This window comes from Parasteatoda tepidariorum, chromosome 9 (genome assembly GCF_982258835.1).
Source record: "Parasteatoda tepidariorum strain Cologne lab strain chromosome 9, Ptep-v5.0, whole genome shotgun sequence".
In the NCBI taxonomy this organism is placed as follows: Eukaryota; Metazoa; Arthropoda; class Arachnida; order Araneae; family Theridiidae; genus Parasteatoda; species Parasteatoda tepidariorum.
The window spans coordinates 61012338-61025892 of NC_141763.1; the positions used below are offsets into that span (position 1 = coordinate 61012338).

A 13555-nucleotide genomic window follows, 5' to 3' on the forward strand; every position below is an offset into this window, starting at 1 on the left:
ATTTGGGGTATAAACCTAGGAATTTAAATTCAGTTTCAATGAAATGGGCGGCCCGGCACCAATTGATCCACGGACCGGTACCGGTCCGCGGACCGGGGGTTGGGGATCACTGCTCTAGAGTCGTTCAAATATTGCGATTTTGACAATTTTCGATTTCGTCTCCTGGTCAGCAAGAAATAAGTAAATCACAGACTCCCTCCATTCCAATACTTAACGTCGCAACCATAGGCGTCACGTGAAAGAAATTTTTGAGAAGGCTTGATATATATATATATATATATATATATATATATATATATATATATATATATATATATATATATATATATATATATATATATATATATATAATTTTAATGCTATCTTACTATTCAGTATTATTGTAATTGAAATTTTGCTTTATAGTTTTGAGCTCCACCACATTTTGTTCAAATAAATAAATGAAAATGTCAGGGATGCCAACTGCTCCGCTTTCTGGAATAGTTTTAATAAAGTGGTAGCAAATTATATAGTAAAATTCGTCAGAGAAGGACAGTTACGCCCACTTTTTAATAGAGCATTAAGTAGAATGATGCTGCAACGTTGCATTTCATATGATACTTATAATTTTTGATATTTAGTGGTGAAAAAATTACTTAAAACGAAAAATACTAAACTAAAAGTAACTTAAATTTCGCTACCACTGGAAAATACTATTTTACAAAGCGGAGCAAGTTGGCATCCCTGAAATGTTAGGCCCATTTTGCTTGTAAATTAAATTGGTAATTTATCTTGAGAACATCTTATTTGATTGTTTAATCAACACTGCTTCTTAACTGTAATAATTTATCAGAAATGAAAAAAAGAAAACGTATTTTATTTAAGCATTAAGTGAAAAAAATATTAAACCCTTTTTTATTATTCTTATTTTATTGAAAAGAATACATTTTGCATCGTATTATCTCAGCACCGTTGAAAATTTTTATGGTGCTATTTTCAAATACACAACAGTAGTGGCCCTTAGACGCGAAGAATTTTGCGTTAAAGGGCCCTGCTTCAAAAAATATCTGAAAATAAGTGGACAAATCTTATTTTCTAATTCGATAATTTTGTAAGTACTATTTAAAAAATTTCGAGCAATCTTTCTATGTGTGTGGATATATTGTCATCGTTTCTCTCTCATAATATTAGAAAACAAGGTTTTCGAATTTTCAATAATAAAAATGGAGTTTAAAAAATTGAAGTTTTTATAATTATTAAAAAGCAAAAATCGAATATCATATCGGCCATGGACAAATGCCTCGCATGCGTCACCCTTACGGCAGCTATGTTTTAAATAAACATCATAACCGACAACAGTCTGGTCATCCGATTAACGGTAAATTTTAAGGTAAAGATTTTTTAACTTTACTGCTTTGAAACCGTTTGCAACTAGTATTGTTATAAAACCAGGAATACAAATCTATACGGTTTACAAACCATTTACAACTAGCATAGTTTCATAACCGTAGAAGCGAAATTTAACTAGACATAAGAGCTAGGCTTTTCGTCAGTGGGCATTGGAGAATGTAGGACACTGGAAACTCTTCATGTGTTGAAGAGAATGGAGAAAATATTGTAATGTCTTCGCTGGGACTCGAACCCATTACTGTCGGTCATGAGACCGACTGATTAGTCCTCTCGGCTATAATAGCTACGCAGTTGTTAGGAACTAAGTGATAAAATTCTGGTTGTTTAACCGTATTAAGTGAAAGCAGTTGGTAAACGGTTTTCTCTCACAGTTTACAGTTTGATTACTATCTTATTTATAGTTATTTGACTGTTTTGTTTGATTATGGTAAAATAAAAAATAAATAACGGTTTTTTCACAGTTTACAGTTTGATTACTATCTTATTTATAGTTATTTGACTGTTTTGTTTGATTATGGTAAAATAACAAATAAATAACGGTTTTTTCACAGTTTACAGTTTGATTACTATCTTATTTATAGTTATTTGACTGTTTTGTTTGATTATGGTAAAATAACAAATAAATAACGGTTTTTTCACAATTTTACAGTTTGATTACTATCTTATTTATAGTTATTTGACTGTTTTGTTTGATTATGGTAAAATAAATAAATAATCGTTTATTCATTTTTTCCGAGAAATTTATAACAGTGTAGCGTTTGCAAGCATTCATCGACATATCTTTACATGTTACTGTTTAGAAAATCTTAATAATTTATTTAAAATATTTATATTATGATTGTAAAGCTACTAATTTAAAAAGTCTAATTAGAATATATTGTTTTGTTTGGGATTGTATTGTAGTGTATGTGCGATATTTCGTTAAAGGAGATGTTTAGATATTATTTTAATGATATATAGTTTTAAAAAATAATGATGCAGAAAATTAATCTTTACTATTGTAACTTGAATGTTTTAAATTTTAAAGCTCCTTGGATCCATTGATTAAAGCTTGCCACTGATGTGTATACTTATATTAATATATTTTTATACAATATAAATTTTAAGACTATGTCGCAATTTCTGAGTAAAATAGTGTTAAAGAGAGCATAATTCTTTTAAGGCGCGTATACTCATGTTAAAAATAAAGGATAAGAGGTAGTCTCACACGTGATTCAAAATATGATGAGCAATAAGTTTCAGTCTCGCCATTGTTCTTGTCTTTTGTGCTTCAGCACCAAAACGACTTAAATATTAAATGGTTCACTTATTTTATTATCTGATTTGTGATGTTAAAATGTAATATTATTTAAGTTTTTAATTTTGCTACATCACAAGGGTTATTTTGCTTTTATACCATATTATTTTGGTTTCGCATGTCACTAAGTACTAAAGTAATTTCTTATTTTAGAATTTAAAAAATAACAGAAAATTTAGTAATGTTGTAAATTTAATAAGATTTTTTTGTTATTATGTTACTTATAAATATGTATAAATATTTTTAAGAGGCCATTCCTCTTTAAATGCTTATGACCGAACTCAACTGTGAAAGGGGTAGAAACAGGAGGGAAAATTCTAAATATGCTTTTAAGCCGATAATGGATATTTAATCCATTTAGCAGTATCTCTCGATACACACAAAAATACAAGGCCGCCATCTAATCACAATTTGATAGATAAAACGTGCGGTATTTTAGATTCTGTACTAATTTTTTCTGACATTAATTATACCAATACAATTCTACAATCAGCAGTTTTTGATAGGTAGTTAAATAGTATACAATTGCCTGTACTTAGATTTTTTTTTATAGGTATCCAAATCTGTTTTCACCAGTTTAATTAACTTAGATTTAATGTAATAAAATTAGATTTAAAAAATAAATCGTCTATGAACTGATTAAATTACTCACCCAGCTCTACATTACTTACCCAGAACCACGAATCACATTATTTTACTGTTTTAAAGTTATGAGAAAAATTTCATACAATTTCATTTAAAAAAAATTTCATTCTAAAAATTATCAAGCACTATTTCTCCTAAGCTATTGTTTTATTTTCAACCTCTTTTGAAAGATATTGTGCTGTTTAATAATAGTATATCACCAAAAGTTTGTTTAGTACAAAGATATATATATATATATTGAGAAAAAAAATTTAACCTAAAATCCAAGACGGCGAGGGTAGAGGCTTCTTGGGGAATTTTCTGATTTTTTAACTCTACATTGAAAGAGTATATATGTGATTAAATTTTTAAATTCTTTTTTGCTAGGCCAGGATAGCCTGGTTGGCAGGGCGCTGGGCCCATGTCCAAGACTTCGTGGGTTCGATCCCCGCCGGCCGAAGACTCCCCTTGTAGTAAATGGTGACTGATGCACGTTAAATCTATTGAGTCGCAAAGTCCTCCATGTTCCCATAACAAATCAATGCCTCTGGTGGTACTGATCCAGGAGTTTCCTTGTCTTCTGGATTGGGTTCAAAATTACAAGGCTACGGAGTTGAACATTAGTAGTCGTAAATCCAAAATTGGGTCGGCTGTTCAACGACGGATCTAAAATAAAATATAAAATTCTTTTTTCCTGAGCCGTGGTGGCTAAGGGGATAGTATGTTTGCCTTCCAATGAGGTGAACCGAGTTTGAATCATAGCGATGGCTGATCGATACGAATTCCACACCCGGCTCGCACCAACCGCAGTGCAGACGAAAAATATCCTTAGTGGATCATGGGTTAGAGTCCCTTGTCGTCAGGCTAACCTTGGGAGGTTTTCGTGTTTTTCCACTCTGTGTAACGCAAGTGCAGATTAGTAGTCGCAAACCCGTAATTGGGTCGGCTGTTCAGCGACGTTTATAAAATAAAATAAAATTCTTTTTTCCTGAACAAGTGGATTATTAATTGGACTGCATAAATTTGTATCCAAAATGTGTGTATGTTGTATAATTATTAGATAAGGATTCCTTAACTTGAAATATCTTGATTGCTTGATACTCATTTTATAATTGAATTTTGAAAAAAAATTTTTTATATGTCTATAGTTTTCTTAAATTTTTTCTAACTTATCAAGTTTTTTTTTCTTTTAGTAAAATTAAATTTTTTTTAAAACGGATGTAATTCATCTTTTTTTTTTTGTTTAAAAAGTGTTGTAGTTTCACTTAGTTACTTTTTTTTGTAAATATGCTTAACTATATAACTATGCTTATTATATAGCATATTAGTATGCTTATTTTATAAGCTTACTATGCTTAATTACATAAAGGTCATTATTTATATTTTGTTGCTCAGTAAAATTTTTATATACCATTTTGTTTAATTTTTGTTTTAAATGATTGTAGGTGTACAATGGCTTAATGGCACGGTCTGATTGGAAAGAAGTAATTAAGATCCCAGTTGGAGTTGTACCTGGTGGATCAGGAAATGGTCTTGCAAGAGCTATAAATTATGCCATTGGGTAAATTTTATCGATTAAATTTTCTCTTTTTATTTCTTAATTACTTTTGAATACAGATAAGTTATTCATATTTATTTAAAAAAAGCTTTAAAAACTAAACTAAGTAGCGCAACAGCCCATAGAGGGCCAAGGCCTACTGTGTCCATCTCAGTTTTCTTGATCTTGGGCTCTAGGGTGCAGGAGCAGATGTTCCGATTAGGTGGTCAGCCGAACGCAAAACCCCCAGTGTTTAGCTTCCAAGCATGCTTGGTACTCATTTATCAACCCACTGAAAGAGAGTCAACCTTGCCCAGCCTGGGGATCGAACCCAGGACGTATGGCACAGGAGTGCGAAGCGCTACCATTCAGCCACCGTCATTCATATTTATCACATTGTTTTTAATGCTTTGATATGTCAACGAATGTTACATTTCGACGAATGTTACATTCGACAACGACTGTTACATGTGTTTACATTTTCAAGTATACTTATTTTATTAGTGTAAGCATATGTTATTGCAGTAAATGTCTTTATAAATTGAGATATAACTGTTTGAGCATTTTACAATTCTGCCAATTATTAATATAACAGTGTGTAAATAATGTAACTGGTTAATAACTGATGAAAAATGTCCAAAACCACAATAGAATAGATGGTCAATTGTTAAAAAAATGCTATTTGTACTAAAACAGATTACTTTTATTTTAGTAATAAATCAACAACATTAATTATTATAATAATAATAAATATTTCAGGATATAAAAGTAAAAATGAAGGGAAAACTTTAGACAATTCTATAAAAGGGTAAAGAATGTTAAAAACAATTCTCAGTGCTCTCTAAGTAAAACATGTTTTGTTATCATAGTTAGAACCAATTCTAGTCAGATCATAAAATTATACTTATTTTGCATTGGCTGTGCATAATATTTCTTAAAAAATTTTTAAACCTTCATTGTTTTCGAAAAGTGCTGTTTTCTACTGTCTATCTTGGTGTATAAGTCAGGTGGCCGCCAGTTGAAAACCCCTAATTTAAAACATGAAGCTAAAGATTTAAAAGTTCCAGAGCATCTCCTTTGTTGGAGTGAATTCATTAAAGTTAGCAATCCCACTCTGCAATGGATTCCACTTCATCCTCAACTGCTTAGTCTTTTAAAAAAAAAAAAAACTTCTTCACCTCTTTCCAAAGAGTTTGAAATTCCACATTTTTTAATAAAATAGAAATTTTCATATTTGGTATTTTGAGTGATCAACTTACACAACCGGCATACCAGAAATTTTTTATCCCATAACCAAAAATAGGGTGTCAACTTAAGCACCGGAATATATGGTATATATGTTTCTATTAATGCTCAGAAGAAGTAATTTGCTTTAAACTTAAATTTTTTTTTTTATGCAGTGAACCATATGATGTCAATATTGTCACTCCCTCTGTGCTAAATTTATTGAAAGGACGTACTGTACCGATGGACATAGTCAGAGTGCAATCTCCCAAGGAATGCTTTTACTCTTTCCTCTCTGTCGGATGGGGACTCATGGCAGATATTGATATAGAATCGGAAAGGCTAAGAGCAATCGGAGAAGCACGATTTGCTGTTTGGGGAGTTATCAGAGCTATAGGTTCGTTTTCTCATCTTATTTCATTTCTAAAAATATAATAATTTAAATTATGTTTAGGGACTTATCAGAGCTACCATTTTGTTTTCTCACCTTATTTCGTTTGTAATAATCCTTAAACATTGTGTTTGTATGTTTAAGGAATTATCAAAGCTATCAGTTCGTTTTCTCATCTTATTTCATTAGTAAAAATATAATAATTTTAATTATGTTTAAGGACTTATTAGAGCGATTGGTTTGTTTTTCTTATCCTATTTCATTTCTTAAAATATATTAATTTAAATTATGAGTTATGGATATAATAATGAATGTAAACGTGAAATTGTAAACGCAAACATATTGAAACAAAAGAGTAATTGCATTTCTGTTTTGTTCGTTAATTTACTTTTATGTTGATGCAGTTATATTTTTCAATTTGCTTTTTAAAATCTGTAACATATAGTTTTTTTTTCTTTCTGTTTTTAAATTTCTGCTTTATTTTATTTTGGTGTTGATGCAGCTATATTTTTTGATTTGATTTTTAAAATTTGTGGCATGCAATTATTTTCCTCTGGTTTTAAATTTTTGTTAAATTTTGTATTGATGTTAACACAGCCATATTTTTAATATGGCTTTTTTAAAATTTGTAACATTCATTTATTGTATTTTCCAATTATTATATACAATTATTGTATTTCTCCACATTGATCTAGTTAAAAAAAATGTAAAAGAATACAAAGCAATATGCAAGATATTAAAAGCTTATTCTGATTTCCTAAATAATAATATTGGAAATAGTCTTCATGATGACATTTTAAGTGAACAGTTATTTTTTTTTCCTTCTGTTTCTGTATTTAAAACATATACTGTTTTGGTCTTCTTCATCTTCTTCTTTTTTAAAAAAAATTCTTAATAGAATTGAGATGAAACTGTAGCATCCTAATGAGGTATTTAAATCTGAAAAATTAAAATAAAGTTTGAGATTTTTGTACAACTTCTTTTAGATTGAAACTTTTCCCACACATTAAACTGCTTGATGACTTCTAGAGTTAGTTATTTAAGTTAGGCAATAAGTTTGATTAATTACGTTTTTCAACATTTATGCTTAATTATTTTTCCGTTTAAGGATATAGCTGTCATGTTTTTATTGTATATTTTGTTAAAAATAAAAAATAAAAGAAGGATTCATTTAATATATTGTAAAAAAAAAAAAAAATATTGACATTTTTTGAGTTATTTTTAGAAAAACTATCCCCTGGGGGGGGTTAACTCAAACATATTGACTATAAACAAATGCTTCTCTAAGTATTCAGGGTTTTACTTTAATTCTATATTTTGTAAGAAAAATTCTGTACATCTATGAATAACTCTATATTACATTTATGAATTATACTATACATATTTATGAACTATGTAATGATAATATATTATTGATTAGGCTTGATATTTTTAAATTATTTAAATTATTAATTTGAGTAAACAGAAAATCAAAAAAATATATTGCATTAAAAAAAAAATTGGCATTATGCAAAATGCGTTTGATTATCTACTTACTCAGTAGGCTAATGTAACAAAACAAAAGGGCTGATATTGTTTCTTCTAGACATGATCAGCTTTAAAACAAAAATAATTGCATGAAAAATAGGAAAATTTCAATAACTCATAGTGAAAGTAGTATGTTACACCGCAATTGCCCAATAAAATGAAGTCCGAAGATCAGGTCATGAGGTTACCATCAAAATATGCCATTTTCGCTTGCAATAATAATTTTTAAATTTATATATTCAGTATTTGAGCTTAAGAAGTAAGCAAACAGTAATGAAAATCATTGTCCTTATCAATTCAAAGTGAGAAATCTTCTGCTAATTTAAGATGCATTGTTTATGAAGAAAAAAAGAATATAAGCAGCAAATCTCTCAAGTGACACAGTTGGTTAACGCGTCGCACACGCTGCTGGTTGTAGAGCTAGGGATGGTGAGTTCGATCCTTGCAGCCAGCAAAACAACTAGTGTTTATACACAGCAAAATGCATGTTAAATCTGCTGTGGGTAAAGTTCTCTTTTTGGTTGTGGTGGGGAAATTTGAGGAGAGAGGCACCAGCTCAGGAGCTCTTCATGTCATCTGACTGTGGTCAAAACTTGTGATTCTTACTATGGCCATTAAAAGATAGAGCTCTAAAAATGGAGCTAGGGTTTTGGCATTGGTTAAGTGGTGTATGATAAGTGCAGTATATTTTTACAAATAGGTATAGCAGCATTTATTTCAGTTATCGTGTGTATTAGTTATTTTCAAAATTAAGGATGCATAAGTTTGCAATCCGAGTATTTTATACGAGCATATTGCTTAAAGAAGAATAATAGATTACTGTGTTTCATTATTTGAAGAGGGAGAAAAGAGAGTCTTCATGTAATCCAAAAGAAACTGTTAAAGTTGTTAAGTGTCGGAAAATAAGCAGAGGTATGTTGACCCCTAGTAATTAATATTTACTTTATTTGGGTGGTTAATAGTTCAAAAAAATTGAAGAAATTGTTAAAAAAATTGCAATCTATATCCTATTTTTATGTGTTATTGTAATGATACGAGATACAACTATCACCATTTCATTTATTATAAAACTATTAATATTTACATTCGCTTTAATAATTTTATTTATTATGAAATATTTAATATCATCTTTTATTAAATATTTGCCCAGGCATCTTGTGTATCTATTTTTGTTAAAATTTTGAAGAAGCAAAGAAATTATTTAGTTATGTCTCTTAATAATTTTTTTTCTTATACAGTTTTGTAAAAGTACTAGCAATCTGTTATATTATACTTTTTTATTATTTACCCATTTGTATTACTCTAATGGAAAATTGTCGTTGATTATGAAGATTTTATTTCATTTTATGTTGAAATATACTTATTATTTTTACATAGTCTTAATAAAAAAAGATCAACTTATTATTTTTCATACCTTTCCTAGGTTTGCGGAAGTATAAAGGTCGGCTATCTTATTTACCAGTCAAGGGCTTCAAACCCACAGGTCCTAATAAAAACCTCATTGAACCAAAGCCCAAACGAAGCAAAACTATCGATTGCAAGCAGGGATGGACGGAAGACACCTCGTTAAACGAGAAAGAGATCCAACCTAACATGTTCAGATCTAAAAGCTTCGGAACACACGAGCCTGCGGTCACCGACACAGACAACAGAACTGTCCGTCTGATGAAATTCAGTTTCAGTGGGGACAAGTTTGATTCCTATTTATCCAGTCTCAGTTCACTACAAGAGGAAGACACCAAAAACATTCCTCACCATCACTGTGATGATGAACAGGAAGAGGACTCTGGGGACAAAGAGGACAAAGTTGGCAGCAACTATTGCCCACCTCTTGAAAAACCTGTTCCTGAAGATTGGACTGTTGTGGATGATGAATTTGTGATGGTGTATGCTTGCCATCAGACTCATCTATCAACGGATGTTCTTTTTGCACCAGATGCCAGAATGGATGATGGCATAATTTGGTTGATTGTGATAAGAGCGGGCATATCCCGTGCTCAAGCTATGTACTTCTTATCTTGCTTACAGACTGGAGAACATGTCAACGTTCCATACGTTGATGTCATACCAGTGAATGCTTTCCGTCTAGAGCCACACAAATCTGAAGGATATCTCACTGTTGATGGTGAAGTGATACCATGCTGTCCCATTCAGGCTGAAGTTATGCCATCTGTGGCTAGAGTGATGTCACGGTGAATAATTGCTGTTATTCGTTGTTTTAAATTATAATGCCAAGTTTTTTATTACAACCACTTTTATTGCCTTTACATTAATTATTCATTTATGACATCATAACTTAATTCTTGTGTAAAGAGTATTGCTATTAAAAGTTTCATTTAAAAAAAAAAAACATTCGCAATGACAATTTAGGATTTGAATTATTCTAATATTTAATTTCATTTAAATATGTCACTCTCGTGTATTTTTATGTGCATCTTATCATGCTGAAAAAATTTTAATTATATCTAACCATTATTTAAAATTTAATTTCCATTTAACATATTTTGCTAGCTTTTTTTCGAGGATAATAAAATAATCACAGAATCCTTCGAAAATACCAGATATATTATATGAAATGTTGAAATAATAATTTGAAAAACCCTAATTCTTGGCACTCATTTAATAAATGAATTTCAAAAAAATTTTTCTTTAAAAAAATTTAAACTTATCAAGTTTTTTCTTTTAATACATGAAAGTATGTAATTCTTTTTTTTTTTTTTTCGTTTAAAAAATATTTTAGTTTCACTTAAGTATTGGTTTATTCTGTAACTATGCTTATACTGAATGTAAAATATAGTGTTTTTTTAAGTTTTATTTTGTTCCATTTTTTTAGAGAAATTAACATCAAGCAGTAAACTTAATAGTTTTCTAATTAAAGCAAATGAAGTTGTTTTTAAAATGGAAAAAAAAGTTACAAAATATGTTGTGCATAGCATTATTTGACTTTTATTTATTCAGTAGTCTAAATTGATTTCTCTTAATTTACACTTAATTATGCTCTTGACAGCAGCCACTGGTAATTAAAATACCCCCAAAAAATTTGATTGAAAAATAAGTAGAAATTAATTGCTTATTTAAAAAAATGACTTTATGTTGAATTCTAATTGTGTTTATTCTGCAGTATCAATCGGTTACAGTTAAAAATAATATTTTATCTTACATTACATTTTAAAAATACATTAATTTCTACGTATGGATATTTCATTAGTTATTTCGTATACATTCCATTCTTATTACCTATTCTACTTCCTTTGCAAAGAATTCAAGGAGACAATAAGTTAGATAACTACTGGGCTAAGCTATTTTCCAGTATTTAATTAGTTGACTATGTTGTTTCTGTTGTATGCCTATTATTTTACAAAGATTCATAGCATTCCACCTGCGGTGCAGCCTAATTGTTTTATTTTTCCTCATATTTCCAATTATATTAAATATAATATTAATATCTAACGAGCTTACAGGTGTTAATATTTCACTTAGCAATTTACTCCATTTTTAATGACTTAAAATCGTACATTCATATTCATGCTAAGGAAAGTATATTTTTAAAAAAGTAGACATTCCTATTATTTTTCTCTTCAAGCCATTGATGTATAAGAGTAGAACAAAAACAAGCCTACAGATTGAAAAAAAATTGTTTCATTAAGCAACGAGTGAGTTTGGTATCTTAAGATGTAAAAAATTTTTTATTGGTAGCTAAACTTATTCTCAAACTGTTTCAAATTCAACACAGACAGATATATCATTTTAATTTCAGTCTTCATATTTTCCTATGGATAATTAAAATCTGACTGATCAATTATTTAAACCATTAGTGGTTTAAAAAACTGATCAGCCTTGACAGATCATTATTTTGCCTGATGAACTTCATTTCATAAAAAGGTTGTGCACATCTTCACTGTAAAAAGAAGAAAAAAAAAATCTGTAGTATTGCTAGAAAATCTCTTGGGAGTTGGGATTTTATAAACTTTTCTAATAACATTACTGCATTAAACTTTGTAAATGTAGTTTGTTTACTAAGTTTAATGCAGTAACGTTATTAGAAAAGTTTATGGAATTCAAGTTTCCTAGAAATTTTCTTGTAATACTACAAATTATTATTTTTTACAGTTTAGCCCACCCATATTATGTAAGTGGTACACCTGAAGTTTCTTTGTGTTGCAATATTTGTTGATAAATTTTGTTCTATATTAATATTTAATCAAATGATATGCTTGTTTTTAGTTTTATAAACTGATATGCATATTTTATCTTATAAAATGTTGAGTTAATGTATTTTTAGTTTATTTGTTTTGTTTTTTGTGACATTCCATTGCTTCTGGTTACATTAGTGAGTAAATCAGTTTAAAGCTGTTACTTTTTCTTGTATAAGAAAAAACATTAAGCAAAACTAATTGCCAGCTTATGTTGTAAAATACTTAGCATATTATTTCAGGAAGTTTAAAAAAAATTTCATTTTTTTTCAAAATTATTATTCATTATAAATATTTTTTACAGATAATTAAGAGATAGAAAATATTTTTATTGACATATTTGTTCTGTATGATTTCGTTGCAACACGATTTCTTTGTTGAGTTTTAAATATCGTATATTTTATTATTTCCATAGTATTTATGTCATATTGCAATTTAATAGAGTGCCTTATCTAAAAATTGAGTAATTAGAAAATTATCATTTTCTATAAAATATGTGTATTACTATATATATTAATTTTTGCAATTATTATTATTATTAAGTTCTTTTTATGGAATAACGTTTTATTTCTTCATTAATTTTAGTTTTCTTTTTAAATACAAATAAAGCAACTGTTCCTTTAATCATTATTTCATTTATATAATGATTTAATTTTCTGAATATTCATAAAAAATTATTATTTCTATGTTATCAAGTAATATTAATTAGCTTTTAAAAAAATTGGTTTTCTTTTGATATTACTTATAACATTTCTCTCTAATAATAGTAGATTTTATAAAAAAATTAATACGGAAACTTTTTTTTTTAAATCTTATGTTGAAATTGTTTTTGTTTTTTTTTAAATATAGTTTTTTGCAATTTATAGTGTTTTTGATAAAAGCATATATTTATCTTATCAAAATTATTTTTATACATGAAATGAAATGTTCATTTTGCAACTATTACAAAATATTTAAGTTTATTAGGAATCAAACAAATGTCTTTAATTTATGAAATTTAATTTTAGAGTAGCATCTTCTATAAAGTAAAAAGCGCAAATTTCGACTATATTCTTTAGAAATGAATATCCCATATGCAAATCTTTATAAATGCTTTTTTTAGAGAAGAAAAACAAGTTATAATTGTCTTTTTCAGCTTTCAAAAAAATTAAAAAAAAAAAAAGATTGCCAGAATTACAAAATTTTAATATCCAAATTTAAAAATACATTTGAACATAGATTTGGTACTAAAATATTAAGAAAGTTGTGCAGTTTATTTTCATAAAATTTTTAAAAGAAAATACTATAATCGCTTTGCAATTGCAGATTCCTTGATTCTTACAAAAAGCGTTTTGCAGTTTTACATGAGGGCTATTTTAATATTAATTATATCA

The 13555-nt window shown here is 28.6% G+C and overlaps 1 protein-coding gene across 1 annotated transcript in view; it reads left to right on the plus strand.

Moving 5' to 3' along the window:
* The window catches only part of LOC107440148 (sphingosine kinase 1), a 39622-nt gene extending 26274 nt beyond the window's left edge, over window positions 1-13348 (plus strand). The window contains exons 4-6 of the mRNA XM_071186405.2: window positions 4756-4871; window positions 6248-6468; window positions 9413-13348. Of these exons, the coding sequence (XP_071042506.2) occupies window positions 4756-4871; window positions 6248-6468; window positions 9413-10185 (1110 nt within the window). The 3' untranslated portion in view covers window positions 10186-13348. The remainder of the gene's footprint in view (window positions 1-4755; window positions 4872-6247; window positions 6469-9412) is intronic.
* The last annotated feature ends 207 nt before the right edge of the window (window positions 13349-13555 follow it).